Genomic DNA, 18,391 nt, shown 5'->3' with positions numbered 1-18,391 from the left:
ACATGGAGTTTTTGGATCAGGCAACAGATTATATTGATTTTGAATTAATTGTGATACTACCAGAATAATGGAATGGTGTCTTAATATTAACTTTTTTATTAAACTACTTACACAATTACTAGCTCTGATAACTTACTGAAATAATATGATTGTTTTAAACTTTTCAGTTAAGGCGAAGTTGTGACTAAAATTAATTACACAGCTGAAATACAACTCACTAACAAAACATTTGGGCACACTTTCATTTATAGCGCTATTGGAAGAAGAGAGAAAAGCATATCGAGTGCAAGTTGAAGAATCTAACAAGCAAATAAATGTTCTGCAAGGTAGGAAATATTTTTTTTCACCCTACTCTTTAGGGAAAAAATACATCTTAGGATCTTTCCGTGGCATCATAAGCCATAACAAAGGAAAATGTTAATTGAGTGTATGTTTTAAATCTGATTTCCTTCACCATGTCTTTGAATTTTATTGTGAAATGTTTCCTGTCAGTTCCTATGGTTCTACTCATAACTTGGAAAATGCAAAAGAGGTCATTTGCAACAGATACCTATTCTCCTTCCTCTATCTCCAGTCTTTCTCAGCATTGAATGATCCAGAGTTCTTACTATTTTATCTTTAGAGCATTCAGAAGGTTTAGTCGCTTCTGTGCTAATTGGTCACTTCATTGGTAGGATCCTCTTAAAGAAATTTTTAATCCGGATCTAAATTCAATTTCAGAGCATGCAGTAAAATTTCAGTAACAGAGGCATGGTCTATGATTTTGGGGAAAAAAGCAGTATGACCAGTCATGCTCTTTTCAGCCCAAAATAATTATAGCAGAATGGAATCCCATGATTTACATAACTTCTGCGTCACGTAATCTGTATCATGTTAACTTTTAGCCTGTGCATGCGAGTGAGCTCATTGGTCAAGAGGCTGTCTAGTCTTAAAATCAGTAAGTGTTCTACTATGACTTCCTAAGAGGAAGCGTTAGTTTGAACATTTATGCAGCCATTGATTGTTATGAAACACAGGAGCTCCATGTGTTGGCATCTTTGTCAATGTATCATTTGGTTTACACAAAAAAATGGCTCAAGGCAGATGAGCAGACAGGCAGATGGATTGAGAGTCCTCGTATTCTTAGGAACTCAAAATAGCTTTAGCAGATTACTTTCTGGGCAGTAGTTTGTGGAATGTGGTACTTAACATGTACCAATTACACTGAGAAGCTTATATAATAGCACTGTTTTATGTAAATGTCAGCAAAGAATATTTACGTTTTATGCTGTTGCTTCTGTAAGAAAGAGGATCTTGCATAATACTCTTCTGAACAAGAGGAGCAATTTAATTTTGAATCTTATCCCGATAACGAAATTTTTCCAAGTAAAAAATACTGAGTAAAAGTTAGAAATTAGTTGATAGTTATTTCTATGCAGAAGAAAGAAATATCTCCTTTTTCCTCTCAGAAAAAGAGAATCCAAGTAGAAGCTTGACAGAGCCAAACAACTGCAAGGTGTCTCTTGTCAGTTCAGTACTTTTTTGTTTCCTGAACCTTTCTCAAATGAGGTCTTGGTAACGTTTCCTCCTCTCTCCATTGTGTAGTTCAGAAGATTCTGATGTTTGTTGTATGCTTGCTGCTTCCCAGACTTTTAGGGTGTGACACATCTCAACTTGGGGAAGAGTTGTCGGGATGTTAGGGTTTTCATTTGGCAGCCTCTGTCAACTGTAGTGGAGAAAAAAATCCTGGCAGCTTCATGCAGTAACATTTCCTGAAGTATTTCCATGGGATCAATGTTTTAGGCCAGCCAGTGCTACATGGTTTTGTGTTTGTCATAGAGAAGATGCCACAGAGATAACTAAGAATCCTGTCTCTGTGTACGAAGTTCTTTAGATGAACAGATAGGTGAAGCAAGGAAATTCATGTAACTTGTTATTACTTATTTTAAAAAAAGTTAAATGTTCATCTTACATGAGGTAATGACTTAAATAAGAGATGTAATGGAAGTTTTCTTTCTAACTGCACTTTCAAATTATATGCAGTGCTTCAGAAACCATTCTAATATCCTTGTTAGTAATTATCCTGTGTAATTATTTCTACAACTCCACCAAACTTTGTGGCTTGTATGTGTTAGGATTTTCAGTAATACCATGCTTGTTTTCACACCTGAACATTTAATAGGAGAATATTCATCCACAGTGCAGGCATAAGCAAAAACCAAATTTCTTTGACATGCTGCCATTACCGAGAAGCAGGAATTTAGCTTGGCTTGATAAAGAAAGTATCAGAAGGACATGGTTTGAAAAAAATTCCTTTTCTCATTAATGGGCACCTGCTGTATTAGCAAGTTGCAATTGCTGGTGTAACATGCGGTTTCCTAGCATATGGGTTTGGTAGGTTCAAGGCTCCTAAGGCAAGGCAATTGTTAGTGTGTAATGTGTTTTGTTGTATTACTGTCGGGTTGTTCTCATCTACTACTATGTTTGCTATTCTGTTAGTGTAAGCCTGTAGAAACTATTACCAAACACATGAGGTTGTAGTAAGCTTCATGTTGCTCACATATTTAAAACCCTATCATACTGCAGATGTCTTTGTTCTGGAACAGATAGACTGTTTCATTGATACAGAATTGCTGTGAAATCTTACTGTTGCTATAATAGCTCCTTATGTATTACAGTATATAATAACTATGGTATTTTTTCCTCTGGAGTGTGGAATTGGGCTCTTCAGTTTGTGTAATGAGCTAAATGTCTTGCTGGAGCCTGTTCGGAGGAGGGGAGGAGAAAGTTGCTTTTTTCTTCTTCTCTTACACCAACTAACAGCAAAGTTTCTAGATTGTACCTGTATATGAATTCTGCTTATATTACTATATATGTAGCTACTGAAAAACATCATGTATGGTTGTCATTAAAGTGCAGGTCTCTCTTGAGTAGTTTTATGCTGTGTCAGTTTATAAGTGAGACTCATTTGCATTCTCCGTATAATCTTCTGTAATGGTTTGAGAGAATAAAAATAAATACAAGTAATCTATGAAGGTTACTCAGCCTTGGTAATTTTCCCCATACTTTCTGCTGTCCCCTTTTTTCCCTTTGCTCCTGAACCATGTAACTTTAAATGTCTAATTCTGACCCTCTAGAATATTTCATATTAGGTTTTCAAGTGATGTTAAGAACTTAGCACTTTTCTTCTTGGAGCAGTTCTTCATGAATTCAGTAATTGCTTTTTCCCAAGTTGAAAATAAATAAAATGTGAACTCTGATATGTGTTCTTTAAAAAGAAAAACAAACACAGAGCAAATTAAAAACTTCCATCATTCAGGGTTTTAACTGTAATGTTGCACTTTCTTTCATACTTCCCTTTTCTCTGTGCTTTTTTTTTGTTTTTTCAACTACACTGGAATCTGTTTGCATGTGTGCTTATGGAAAATAGTTGTGCTCAGAGGAGGGATGTGTTTAGTAATGAAACAGTTTTGAATGGGAGTAATTTATAAGGTTAGCTTCATGCAGAAATATAAAATAGCCTAGTGGACATGTGACTGCTGCATGCTTACAGGAAACTGTAAATGCTAAAGGACTTCTTACACTTCAATATATTTGGGCAACTGTCCCTTTCAACTCAAAATTCATACTTTGAAAACTGCTTTTTGCAAAGAAATAATTTTTATTTCCTTTACTACATGTTGAGACTGCAGTAGAAATTAGACTCTGCGCCTTGAATATTTATAGACATTGCAAGTTAACTGCTGAACAAGCAAACATTTCCAATGTAGCTTTACAAATGTTTGCCTTGTCACAGAAGCTTTCTTGCTTTTCCTCTTGTCCCTGAACCCTCCAGTGTCCTTGTTCTATAATACCTGGTTTACTTACAGTGATGTTGGATCTAAATCTTGGTTTCAGATTTTGGAGTGTTGCTTTAGTATCACACATATAACACAATCCTGTCTAAAAAAGTTTTGATCAACCATAATCCGTGTTTCTTTTTACTCTAATACATGACCCCAAATATGTGTCTCTTTAAGGGTACAGCACTTGACAAGAATAATATATTTTTTGATTGCATTAGGATTCTTTAGTCCTATCAAACATCAAGTTGAAAAAGGGAGTTATGCTTTTTAAATTTTCTGTAAATACAGTTTTTAAAAGTATTAACATTAATGTATGCTTTCCAGCTCAGTTGCGAAGGTTACAGGAAGATATTGAGAATCTTCGTGAGGAAAAGGAGAATGAAATTTCAAGCACTCGAAATGAACTAGTCAGTGCTCAAAAGGAGATTCTGTCACTTCAACAAGTAGCAGAAAAGGCAGCATCAGAACGAGATACAGATATTTCTGCACTGCAAGATGAGCTGCAGACGGTGCGAGTGGAACTTGAACGGTGGCGGAAAGATGCCTCAGATTATGAAAAAGAAATTGTCAATCTGCAAGCCAGTTTTCAGCTGAGATGCCAGCAGTGTGAGGATCAGCAGAAGGAAGAGGCTACTCGCTTAAAAGGTACTTGTTTAAAAGAATGTCACAGACCAGTGCTAACAGCAGCATCTTTCTCACTCTGATGAACATCAGTTATTCAAATCACTATTTGTCTGTGTGTCGTCATTTACTATGTCTATATACGCACACATATGTGTATATTTATATACGTATTAAGGCTTGTAGTGTTACAAAAGCTGTGTTCTATACTGCATTAACCCTATTTTGGCAAAATTGACAATTACTATTTAGCTACCCTTTGATATCAAGAGTAGACCAAGTATAATTCCACTTGGAAAAGATGGAAAACTTGTGCTGTTTGAGGGATTTGATACTGCCACCGGTTTCCAAAAGGGCTTATGTAACTTCAGTGTAATTTAAGTCCATAAATGGGTAGCTTCTGACCTTTTAATTTTTTTCAACAAAGCTTCACTTGAGACAAATAACTGTATCTTATGGCTTAAAATTGTTGATACAATCTCATTTTTAACATTAAGATGTTAAAACAAATTTAAATTTAAAGCTTTATTCTAGATGCATAATGTAGAGATATAACAATATATTGTGCTGAGCCAGCATAGGACTTGCTTTATGCTTATTTGCGTTTCACGTAATGTGTAATGCACCCACGTCTCGCATGGACTGGTTGAGAACCACTGCTTCAGGTCTTGATGAATCTGCTAATAGAGTTCAAAAGCTTCTGTTGAAACTTTGTACGTGCCACAGAGAAACTGGCGTATGCCAAATATGCTTTATAATTATGAATCAGGTAATCTTTGTGAAGTTATCAGAAAAGTCTTTTTCCAGTTCATACTCCAGTCTCTGTATTATTAAGACTTGTGTAACATTAATTTTTTTCTATTTTACCAGAGGCTGACTTATTTCAAAGGTCTCATTTTCACCATTAGTTATTGCTTTAAACATTGTGTTCCTTGTAGCAGAGGCATGGTATCTAGTGATTCTAGTTGTCTGCAATTTTAAAGTCTAGGGAATTCCAAATATGCTTTTCTGTGACTGTTTCTAAAATACTAGAGTAGACCTCTAACCAGACTGTCTTTTACTCCTTTGTGCTGTAGAAAAAGCTTGCATAAAAACCCCCCAACCACTAGCTTGTTTAATGGCTCACAAACCTCCTAACAGTCGAAGGTATTGTAATGTTTTATAGGTGCTTGTGAGAGAATTCATGTGACATGATTATAATCAAGTATATTTGAGATTTATGACTAATACCAGCTTTTCTTCCATTTATTAGCTGGTGATACTTGAAGCATTCATGAAATAATTTTACTTAATTCAATTAAATTTTATTAATTGCAGGTGAACTTGAAAAGTTGAAGGCAGAGTGGAGCGCTCTGGAAGCTGAATGTGTTACACTAAGAAAGGAAAATACTCTGCTTACGTCGGAACTTCAGCGACAAGAGAAGGAGCTTTCTAGGTAAGGGCACAATGGATTTTTTTAGAGAGGTATCACAGTAACTGAAGAGGGGGTTTTTTTGTTGTTGTGCTTTCTTCCCAAGAGTGGTACTAAATATGTGATGGCATTTCAGTAAATGTATTGAAATTTTATTTATATTATAGTATTGGGCTGAACACACTTCATGCCAAATTGTTACACCAAGCTATTTTTTTCTGTTTTACAAGTGCTTCTGTATTACTTAGCAGTGATCTTATATTATCATGAGGTAACCTGACTGATTTTGCTGCTTTTAATGAGGACTTGGAAGTCTATTTTGTGGAAGTATTTAGACTTAACAGTTAATCCTTCTACTTAAAAGATAATAAACCACATAGATTTTCTAACCTAACATTTTCTCAGCATTTGTGCTTGGCAAATGGTTCTCAGATAGTATGGTGTCTCATAGAAACCTGTCATGTTATGGATAGTAATGATGGGCAGAAACAATACTCTATATTATGTTTTGCTTAACAGAAAAATATTAATTTTTTTCTCAGAAGTGCCATAATATCTTTTAGGAGGGATTTTAGAGTGCTGCAGGAGTGTTTGTATTTTACTGAATTACGTTTGCTATTCGAGCACCTGACGTTGCTAAATGATATCTAAATCTTCTGCCTGGAAGTAACTTCCCCTCTTATCCTTTCATCTGCCATTGTTATGTTGGTTTTCAGATTCAGATACTGGAATTTAATTCACAAAGTAAATATGGGACAGCAACTTTTGTTGTGAATCTAAATTTTACCATCACGTTTAGATATCTGTTTTTTCTTCTGACTTACTCGCTCTTGTAAGATATAATGGAAAAAAATGAAATTTCCAACCGTAAAACATTTCTAGAAAAGCAATGTGTTACTTACAGGCCTCAAACCTTCCTTTTTTATTCCCTCATGCCCTGATTTTCATTCGGTTTTTTTTTCATATGGAAGGTCACATGAGAAAATACAGGATTTGCATAATAGCAATATACAAGATCTCACCCTTATTTTTCTTCTGTCTTGGACAGGCACAGGTTAACACTACTTGGTTATTACACTAAAGTTTGTAATGCTTTGATTTAGAGCTTTCTATGTCTGTTACACAATTGTACTAAACAGTGGAAGAGTATACTAGCTGTTAAGCTTATGCAACTGGAGTAAGCAGAAGTGTGTATGCAAGTATGTGAAATACTTCTAAGAACCTTGGACAGACTTCTCATTACAAATTTGTTTCCGAATACTTTGGAGTGTATAATAAATTCTTAATAATAAAAAGTAAAATAAACTAAAAATTATGAATGATAAATTGTTTAAATTATAGATTAATTATACATGCTAAACTGCACACAAATATTTAAAAGCAAGACTATGGCCAGCCTTTTGTGTCAGTACTTTGTATAGAGAGACAATAATGATCTGTGCTTCTATGATTGCTCTAAGCTGATATATCCATATTAAGTAGAAGTAATGTGTGAAGCTTTGGAGGATGAAAAGTGTTTTAAAACAATCTTGTTTGTTTAAATTTAAAACACATGAGGAATCTATTGGATTTTGTTTTTCAGCTCTCAGAAACAGAGTTTAGCGCTAACCAGTGATATAAGTGTTCTTGAAATGTCTCGAAAGGAACTTGAAAATCAGATGGGATCTTTGAGAGAAAAGCATCAACAGGATGCAGCTACTCTAAAAAGCCAACTCAGTGAAGCTGAGAGTCAAGCAAAAGATGTTCAGAAAGAGGTAACATGAGACATTGTTTCTGTTCTGAGATAATATAATGCCCAATGACTTTGACTTTTAAGCTAAAGCAAAAGTAAAAATATAAGATTTCTAGTAATGAAAAATTTTTATCCATTTATTGCAAGTACCTTTATGTTAGCTAACAATATGTAAACTGGGGGTTAAATGTAAAAAGGAAGATTTCAGATAAAATGACTTGCATGTGTTCTGGGAATTACCTAAAGTTTACTTTCATGCATGACCTTAGTGAATCTACTTCTAAGCTATTCAGATGGGTAAACCCTTATTCAGAGTATTCTGAATATCATGGTTTAGAGTTTCTTTAGCTGTTACGGTTCAAATTAGTTCTTCTAAGTCAGTATGATCTTCCTAGCTAGATGTAAGCTCTTTTATTTAACAATGGGACTACACATTCTTTATAAAGGTCTCCTTTCATCTTACTGGGTCACTAGGCTGCTGAACATGATTAGCAAGTGCTTAGGGAAGAACTAGCATTTTGAGCATATATTTCATCTGCCTAGCCTCTAAAGATTGTGTCTGGAAGAAGGCCATAGTATCCAACAGTTACTTGCTTTCTCTCATGAGTGTTTTGAGTGATGTTTTCCCCAGTCATGGCTTTTAGTTTCTTTTGCAGTCCTTTGCTTTGTCATCTACTCATCCATGTTGCATTCCTTGACGCTTTTCAGAATTTGGAAAACCCAGTCTGGTTAGTCTATGGGTTTTTTTGTAATCAGAGGTATTTTAAAGATCCCTAATATTTTAAATCTGTGGTGAACACCAGTGACTGAAAGTTGCTGTTTCTGTCCTTACTAATCCCTGTCATGAGGACTACTAGAAAGCTTGTGATCTATAGAAAAAATAGAATGCGAGTTTGAGAAAGAAGCGTCCCATACTGTAGGAACGCAAGACATGCTCACCCCATATTGTTTGTACTTGACCCACACTGAGGATATGGCAAAATAGTAATGAGGCATAACATTTTTAAATGCCTTTCTCACTCTTATGTTTGAGTTTGCTATGTGGGAAGAGGATTTGATTTACTTCAAACAGGTTGTACTGATCCAAGGCAAGTTACTCTAAGCAGATGACAGGAACAGAAGCTGTGTGTGAAGCAAATGTAAGCATGTGTTGGCTGTCCAGGGGTCTGCAGACTGTTTTTTCTTTGTCTTTAGTATGAAAGAACACAGACTGTTCTCTCAGAGCTGAAGGCAAAGTATGAGATTGCTGAACAAGAAAACCAGTCACTCGCAGAAGAGCTAAAACAGTGTAAAGAAAATCTGAAGCTGCTACAAGAAAAAGGAAACAACGTAAGTCTGTACAAAATATGTGGGGAAGTTGGGTTATGATACTGACAGTTCTGTTGATTGAGGGAATATGTAAGTGTCAAACAGAAAAGGACGGACTTTTTTTAAAAAAAAAAAAGTCTGTGTAGCATATTATATGCAAGATTCAATTCTGGTACTATCTGTGCAAATTTGCAGGCCATTACACTGTCTAAATTCAACTTGCATGTGTAATTGTCAGTTGTGTGACAATTTAAAATATGGCCTTAGGTATCTGCTCTCTTGAAAACATCTGGCTTCAATACTAGTGAACCAGAACTAAGTAAAACTTTAATTTCAGAGAATGATATGTGGATAAAATTTCAGAAACCTGTATCTAAATGAATTAAGCAATCTTTTTCAAGATGCTTTTATTTTATTAGTATTTATTACAACAGATGTTCCCTCCTTACTCTTGCTCATGCTTCTTAACAGTGGTTATCCTTGATCGGCTCATGCTTTAAATGGTGCAGTTGAACTGTCCTTTCTATTCACTAATGAAAATATTCCTTTCTGTTGCAATTAATTTGAGAGGTTGTATCATTAGAATCAGTTCACAGCTAGGGACAACTTTTTTTTATACTGAGACTTCTGAAATCCTCCAAATATTAAGGGTGTGGCGGACACGTTATAAGGTGATCATAGCCTTATTTTAGAAGCCTTACTACCCTGTGATAGCTGGTTTATTGTCGTCTTGTACTGCCTCTATGATCAGTTCAGGTTGAGCAACTCCTGTAGTGGACAATACAAACCAGGAGAATAATGGATGCTCTGTTAATATCCTTTTAGAAAACTTGTTTTTTGACTACAAAGAAAGCTTCACAGGTCCCATCCTCTAAAAGAAGCTGACTGCTAGATGCCCAAAGTTCATGTGAATACTTTTTGCCATAGCCAATAACTGAATGTAAACCTCTAACATAGTAGGGCTGTCAAAGATGTAATGAACTCAAAGCCCTTCTCACTTTTTTTAGCCATTTTTTCAGGAACATGATGTTACAATTCTCTTGGAATCTGCTTCTTGCTTAGAATTCTTCTGCAGTCCTCAGATAATATTCAGTTACTAAATTAAGCAGAAGTCAAAAACAACCAACTGAACAAACCCCATTCTAATAGAAGAGTTCATGCTGAATAAATAATTGTGAGATTTTCTGCTCTGTTAGAAATATTAACCTTAGGATTAAAATGATCAGTGGAAAAAGGGGGATAGTCGAGGGAAAGAAGTGCTGTGAAGGGAATTGGAGCACCTGATGAAAGTGGAAAATCTTGCAAGGTAAGGGGAATTTTAGGAAGAATTTGAGGTGAGTATTTAAATTAAATCAGGAACCATTGGAAGCTGCCAAAATCTGCTTCCAGAGGAGGAGGTAACAGTTGAAATATGGAGGTCAGGGTGTGATGAAGAGCATCTAACCATGTGAGGACTTGCAGGACAAGCTTGCTGTTAAAGCAAGCATAACTCGCAATCAGTAATGTAAAACATGTCCATCTTGTGGATTATTTGAAGCATCATGGATACTGGGCTGAGTTCCAAGTACCGTTGTCCCCTTATGCTGGAATCATTATCTGCTACTTCATTTCCAAGGACAGTGTCCCACAGAAAGCGACTGTGGGATTTGTTCCTTTTTGTGTCCCATCTGTATCTGAGTTTGTATATCTTCATATTCTAATACAAGATGCACGTTTTTGATGAAGCACCCAGTTAAATGCTCCTTGACAATAAGGAGATTTCATAAGGGGGGAAAACTTAATTGTTTGGAGGCAATTCCATTTAATGTGGTGGATATTTATTGTCTATTATATTTCTCAAGATTCAACAGCCATGAACGTGTATAACTTTAAAAAAAAAAAAAAAAATCCATAAAATTGTTCAGTGAACTAACAACTGTTAGAAAAGACAAGGCTTCTATATTCCATTTGGGATATCATTTAAATATTGAGGTTTTATACTTTTTACTTAAGAAAAAAAAATTGCAGTGTTGTGTTCTGAAATGCTTAGCAGTGTGGTGTACTACTTGTGCTTGCATGCTTGTGGTCACTGATTATTTCCTGATGTGCTTTATATGACAGATTTATTTATGTGAATGGTTTGAGAACATTAGCTGCTCTGGATGACTTAAATTTCTGGCACTTTTTTGAACACTGCTGTGATTATTTCTACCAACATGCTTTCTGTGGGAAGGTGGCACTCTGATTTGTGGCACCAATGACACAAAAATAATCCTGCATGAAAATTAATTCAGTAGTTATACATAATTTTTCTATTAAATATTTGCCGTGATTAAAAAAAAATAATTGAATGGCAGAGATTAGAATTCTAAGATTCCTGCATTTTTAACCATATTGGAGGCCCTATGATTAAGTGACTTCTACAAATTCGTAACAGGATGAGATTTTTATTTATGAATCACAATGTTTTAGAAGGTCTTCAAACTTTAATTTATTATTTGAACAAAATCAAGGTGGCTTCAGCACAAAAAAGTTCTTAAAATAATTAGCATGGTTTTAACTTAACCTCTGTGTGTCTTTGTGTGCATGAATATATAGGATAGGATACAGAGAAATCAGATGTCTTCCAAGGACAGCTTAAGAAGAATTTAGGTCCATTTTTGCTTTTAATTTATCATATTTAAGAATAGAGGCTCTCCATACAGAATGTGAAGTAGTTTATAGGTAGTTGAACATAGCTGAGAAAATGTGTAGGTGGTTCTAATGAGGCCATAAGCTAAGTGAACCCTCCAATCTTGCCAGCTGGTAGTTTGGCCCAGCTGCGACATTTGATTGATTTTTTCGGAATTGCTTTAGGTCACAAGGCTGCTGACCTGCCAGAGATGCTGATCTTCATGATATCTCTAGTCGAAATGTACTTCCCTGCTTTATAGTAAACTTGGCGTTGATTGTACAGTCATGTTACAATCTCACAGAAACATCGGAACTACTGGGTTTGCCTGTACATGGTAGTAATTGATTCACTAATGGGAGAAACTGTTTATCCTGGAGGCCGGTGATGGAAAACGGGAAAGGATAACTAGCAAGGAATGCAGAAGTAACTGAAAAAATTGATATCTGGTGTGAGAGTCTTTCTACGTTAAGAAATCCAGATGGGATTTCCTATCACTTAGAAAAACTAAAACCAACTATAAATAAGATACAGGCAAACCAGTCTAAGATTTGTATTATTTTAAAGTGCTAAATTCCAAGTTGTGACAAGAGGTATCTTAGAACATTTTCTGCTTACTTCCCTTTATTTTTAAACATCCCTGTTCATTTGAGTAGAATGGTGTACTAACTTCGTATACCAGATTAGATAATGCTGTATTGTGTTAGATGTCTTTAATACATTTCAATTAAAACAAAACTCACTGACTTATTTTCCCCCCTCTCTAAATCATCTTTACTTGATTGATTTATAGCACAAAGTGATTTTTAATATCCCTTCCCTTCTTTAGCCTTCCATATTACAACCCGTCCCAGCCGTATTCATCGGCCTAATCCTGGCTTTCCTGTATTGGTGTTACGGCCCATTGTGGTAGCGAAAGGTACAAGCACTACTGTTCAGTCAATGTATGTTTGTCCCTCTCACCTGTTTGTGCCATTTCTGTATAAAATAGTGCATGGTGAAATGCTCACAGGTATTTCTTTACCTGAAGCAAACCCTTCATTTAATATGCCATTCTGTTGATACTGATGAGCTGAGCAGTCAACTAATCATTTAACATCTGTGTGATTTATTTAATTCTAACAATGAATTTTGTTCTAACTGGTTCTGAATGTGCCTCTTCTAACTCGGTCTCAGTTTGTCTTTAGCAAATGGGCTACCTTTTGCACAATGCTGCGATGCTAGGGCCTGTAAGAGAACTTAATTGCTTAATTAACTATGAAAAATGAAGAGTTTGCCTCTAAATAATAATAAAATTCGACAAGCTTTGGTTCCTATTCACGGACTAAGAAATTTCTCTCTGGCTCTAAACACTATTTTTTTCTCACTATTGCATTGAAGAAGATGGAAAAAAAGACAAGATGCGAAATAGGTGGTTGGTTTGTATTCTGAACTCTCAGCTTGCATTTCTCTAACGTCTCTCAGTGTGTCCTCCTCTTAAAATGCTGTTGTTGTCATGAAATGTTGTGACAATCCGTTAGAAATGATGTTGTTAGGATCTGCTACAAAGTAACTTCAGAGATCTGGATTTAAACATTCAAAAGCGAACTTAAAGATGTCAGTACTGCATAAACCTGTGTCTAGCGATTACTTGGCACAAGTGATGTTTTAAACATCTTAAGCCCTCACATATTTAATAGCATATTTATTTGAGGTGCATACAGTAATGAAGCTGGAAATATGGAACTGCCAAAAGTTCTTCTGATGATCCTCAGTCGTGAAGAGTTGTGGAGTTCCCTTTGCTGGAGAACCATGGTTTACTGTGATGCTCTAAGTTAGGACTAGCCTGCAGTAGGGCTCATGGGTAACATTTTAGTGATACCTATCAACAGGTACTCAAGACTTTCAGGAACCACGGGGTGAACTGATTAGTATGAATTAGAACAAATATGATATTGATTTTTTTTTTCTCTCCACACAGAGACAATGGCCTTGGATGCCTGTGATGGCAGCTTTGGTTGCTGTAACAGCCGTGGTGCTGTACCCAGGCCTAACCAGAGCTTCTCCATGAGAACTGTTGTTGAATCCATACACCGTCCTCCCTTTAGAAGCTGGCAACATTCATATACTGAGGGAAAACAGATTAATTCTCTTCCTTTTTACCTCTTAATACAGCACAGCTCTGCGTGAGAACAGCAGTAGGGTCATTTGCTTTAAACTGTATAAATGTATCTGTCTATAAAGAGGGAATAAAATTGTGATTCATCATACTGTGAGCAATATTTTTGCTTACAATTTCATGCAAGTTTTAAATTAGTATGTTGGGATTCTGAATACTATAATGGTGGCCTAAAGTAGGCTTCTTGGTACCAAATTATTTATAATGGCTAGGGTTGTGGACATTTACTTTAGAATCTGATTGCCGGATTAAAAGGAAAAACACACTTCTAATTTGGACACGCAAGCCAGTTAACCTTGCAGATAATTGGAAAACAGATGCAGTGTGCTCAGTGCCTTTCAGTATGATTTTTAAAAAAAAAAAACAAAACAAACAGACAACCTAGTATACCATTTTATTTGCTGTTAGTCACTGAGCTGTTGGGAACAAGATTTAAGAATACTTCTCTTACCACGCCTTTTGAAGGAAACATTTTTCTTTGATAAGGATTGCTTTATTAATGATTTTTGGGAATAAACACAATTCATGTCCAGCCTTAAAGAGATAGAGAGTTTGATGGTGAAGACCAGCCTAAAGTATTTAGTGTGTGCGAGTGTAAGCATGTGTGTGTTCTTGAGTGAACTAAGGTATTTCTGGGAGCAAGTACTCGGTCATTTGATGGACATAGTGCAGTGATTCAATTTGCGTTAACTTTAGTTTGAATGTAATTTATTAAATTTCATATATTTAAAGAGACACATTCTTTAAAAGTATGAATACTTTCTCACATATGTATCAATTTTTTCAGTCATTTGATACTTTCTGACTTGAGCTAGAGAAGCTCTTTAGATAAGCTTTTGTTGGCGTAAATTTATTAAGAGAACAGCTACAGTACGTCTGATCAGCTGAAAAAAAAATCTAAGATACATAAAATACTACAAAATTGGAATCATGTACCTGATGAAGTATTGTCAGGTGAAGATGATTTCAATTTGGTAGTAAAATTTTGTGCATCCTTATCACATGGCTGTAAGTATGATGCAGTGGTCCCCATTACAAAGTTTCTTTTCCTTATCGAAGTACTATAACTATTGCTATTTGCTAACTTTTGGTGGGAATCACTGTAGTTAGTGCTGACTTAAATGTAGACTGTAGTTGTCTCGTTCAGCTCAACAGTTCTGTCAAAAAAGTTTATTAAAGACTTAATACGCTAAAGAATGGTAAAATAAAATGGCTCTGCTAAAGGAAACTTCAAAATAGGGAGGTAATCTCAGCAATTCAATTGGCTTTAAGGAATGTTATGGCAATCAACAGATAGTTTAAATATTTAAATAGAAATTTAGCATATAATTTACTTTGTGAGGTTTTAAGGGTCATTGTCCTTTAATTAAAGGTTCTAGCTTACGTTACATGGGATTTGGTAATGGGAGGATTATTAGTTGAAAAAATAGTCCACAAGTGACTTGTAGAACATAAATATTGTCATTTAGTTCATTCATTTCACCCTTTTCAGTTGCAGGAAGCCACCCAACCACAGAACACTCGTATGCCAGTGGTACTTAGTACCTCTTGTATATAGGTTATTGCAAATATTGTTCTGAAATGCTTAACTTCAGAATTACATTTTTTAAAGTAAATAATTGTTTTAAATCTATTTTGTAAAGATATAAAAATACAATAGAATTTCTGGAGTACAGATTAAACTATTTGCACTAACACACGTGATGTGCATGATTTAATAAAATAACTTTACTCTCCCTATGCATGTTTGAGTTGAATGTCATTTGAAAACAAAAAGATTAATGCTAAGTTTCTTTTGCACTAGATGTTGCCACAGTTACTAGGTGCAATGTCTGCAGCATGTCCAGTAATAGCAAAAGACGTTTTTCCCCTTGTATTTCACACCTGCACCGGTTTAAGTAATTTGTCTAGCTGATCTCTCTCCTGTCTGTGGTTTTGAGAAAGAAGGTGGGGAGGAGAGAGCCGTGGAAGGCTTGGGGGCATATTGCCATGGGAGGGGAAAAAAGTGTTCACAGCTGAATGGTGGTGTTCCTGTGGCAGGGGTTGGGAGATTGGAGGAGCAGTGCCTGCAGACAGTGGGGCAGTAGTGGAAAGCCCTTCTAGGGGAAGGGAGCCTGATGCTGCATCCTCTCTTCATTAGCATCTTGAACTCTTTCAGCTACTGCTTCTTTTCCAATGGATTTTCTTCCCTCCTCCCTGCTGGTAGCATGTAGATGTGGTGTGAGGAGGTGGAGTGGAGCCTGGTGGAGCAGTGGTCCCCCCTGGCTGGCAGCGGGAAGGTGCCAAGTTCCCTGGGACCAACCTCGGTGCGGGCCTGCACTGCCAGTTGCTGCCCCATGCTGAGCAACACTGCTGGTGACAAAAGTTTGTTCTTGTATGAAAGAAAATTTTGTGTTTTCAGAAATATTTAGAGCATCAGAAAGCTGAAATTTGAGACCCAACATGGTCGTATGGAAGGAGAAAGTTTTCTCATTTATGTGCATGTGTGCGTATTTGTATTATATACACAGGTGCATAGTACACATTGCATGGGGGTTTGTGCTTACAAGTGTACCTGTGGTTCCCTAATATAGTGCCTTTCCCAGGAGTTCCTGACATTTGCATGTTCAAAACGATTAGGAATGAGCTAAAACGCACAGTTCACTTTTTGGTTGTGAGAATCCTCGGAGAAGGGTTGGGTAACTGGGAAACTGCTGTTCTTCAGTGCTTTGATATTAAAGCAGCAAGTGGAGTTATTTTGCAAGCACTCTATGCACAGACCTTTTTGGCTTTTTGTTGCATTTATGGTAAATATGTGTGCTCTTTGACATTCATATTTAGATTTTTTTTTTTTAGTTGTGAGGCTTGATTAGCTAAGCCTTGGAGTTACTGTAACAAGAGCAGCTTTTCACAAATGTGTAAGGTTCTCTACTTGTAAAATAAGTGCTCTGAGCGTGCACTGACGTTTGAGGTTTTAAAAAGGTTCCTCATACTAGGAAAAGTAGTCTTGTGAGTTGTGTTATCGGTTGCTAGTTCAATCTGGAAAACTTAATATAATAAAATATCTGAATACTTTTTCAGTTTTGTCCTGGTGTCCTGACTGAGGCACCTTTTTTTTAAATTCTAAAAGAATTCTACCTACATGGGGACTACAACAGCAGGCCTTTCATTTAAAAATATAAACATTCAATATATAAAAACCAGTGTCATTTACCTGTTCTTTGTAGCTGAATTAAATGCATTCTTCCAGAGTCTTAGCCTCACCCTTCTTGCAGAATCTCTGGATTTATTTGGTGCTAAATGGAGAATTGTGAGTGTGCACAATATACTGCAAAGTTTTCTTATAAAATAGTATCCGTGAGACTTAGTATCAAATGACTGATAACTGAAGCAAAGGTGATCATCTGGGCATGTATTTTGGGGGTATATTCCTAAATTACTTTTCTTTTTCTAATCGTCTTCTGAAGTATGCTACCTGTTCAAATCTTCCATGTGCTTTATGTAAGATTTTGAATGTCTCCTGCCTTAATCTGTAGGATTCTGCCACTTGCAAGAATTATTTCTTCAGCTTGAATCTTCTCCATGACAGATCCACTGTCAAGATTCATTCCACCAGCAGCATCACAGTGCTTTAAAATACCAGGTCCCCCAACGGCTTTTGGGAAGCCACTGTAGTTTGCATTAGCTCTACAGCTGGGACTGGCTGGTTTTCATCAAGGGCCTTTTATCCCCTCTGGCTTTTCATCCACCATTAGTGTTTCATTAGCAACTTTCTCAAGGTCTGAGTCTCCACTAATGTAGCAGTTGATCATATGAAAGAATTAGAAGCCATATTTTCTCCCTCTCTGGCACACACATATACCTCTGGATCAGTTTGAAGGATGATTGCTTCCAACAAAAAGCTGTATTGAATTCCCCAGATGCAGCTGATTTACTCATCCCAGTCCCTCTTAGCATGGGCTTCTGGACACAGAATTCCTTTCTCCTCTGATGGGGAATTGGGCTGCAGTATGGGTCTCCCAGTCCTTCCTGCCTCCCTGGGTTTTTAGTTAGTTCCAACTGTTTCAAATGAATGACCAAATTTTGCTTGGGGAGAGGGTTGTACCCATTACTGCTTTAAAAACAGTATATGCTACCAGTACCTGACTGAAGACTCCCAAAAATAGAAAGCAAATCAGCAACTGAAACTGGTACCACCCCAGCCCTGTGGTACCTGACTTCGCAGTATTGTTCGGTAAAAACCACTGTAGGCAAGCAGTCCAGGGCAACAACCTGTTCTGTTACGTTTCAGCACCTCATTGATGTTTGGGGTTTTTTTCCCCTCCAGGTTTTAACAGGCATGACTACTGAAGCTTTTCTAGATTATTGATCATACGCTGTTGAGCTGTAGTGAGCTGAAACCAGATCGCTGCAGGACAGTAGGAAAAACATTCACAGAATAATTTCTTCATGTAGTTACTGTAATCTGTCAGATGTTTTTTAATCTGGAGTGTTAGTTCCAGTGATAGTAGTGATCACTTTTATTGGCACGTCACATGATTTACAGAAGCTTTGATAAGTGTAAATTACGTTCTTGAATTTTGTACTGATTTCTTCCCATAGATTACTTTAGGATTTGCTTAGATCTTAGGGTGAAGCAAAGCCAGTCCTTTTCCCAAGATCATACATTTTATTCTCTTTCCTCAGCCCCATCATGTTGTTGCCTGTT

General features: G+C 36.4%; 1 protein-coding gene across 21 annotated transcripts in view; it reads left to right on the top strand.

The window, feature by feature from the left end:
* Positions 1–15,444, top strand: part of SLMAP (sarcolemma associated protein) — an 86,322-nt gene extending 70,878 nt beyond the window's left edge. For 19 of the 21 annotated variants that reach the window (XM_026857895.1, XM_026857888.1, XM_026857883.1 and 16 more), the window contains 6 exons: positions 252–326; positions 4,149–4,469; positions 5,763–5,880; positions 7,439–7,610; positions 8,783–8,917; positions 13,507–15,444. In XM_026857895.1, coding sequence (XP_026713696.1) covers positions 252–326; positions 4,149–4,469; positions 5,763–5,880; positions 7,439–7,610; positions 8,783–8,917; positions 13,507–13,596 — 911 coding nt within the window. In that variant the 3' untranslated portion in view covers positions 13,597–15,444. Of the gene's footprint in view, positions 1–251; positions 327–4,148; positions 4,470–5,762; positions 5,881–7,438; positions 7,611–8,782; positions 8,918–12,375; positions 12,466–13,506 lie in introns of all 21 variants that reach the window. The other 2 variants (XM_026857890.1, XM_026857884.1) reach the window with 1 other exon arrangement.
* The last annotated feature ends 2,947 nt before the right edge of the window (positions 15,445–18,391 follow it).

The sequence above is a fragment of the Athene cunicularia genome (assembly GCF_003259725.1).
Source record: "Athene cunicularia isolate RWA chromosome 12 unlocalized genomic scaffold, athCun1 chr12_part1, whole genome shotgun sequence".
In the NCBI taxonomy this organism is placed as follows: domain Eukaryota; kingdom Metazoa; phylum Chordata; class Aves; order Strigiformes; family Strigidae; genus Athene; species Athene cunicularia.
The sequence above is the reverse complement of the archived record's forward strand: the minus strand, read 5'-3'. Positions and strand labels throughout refer to the sequence as shown.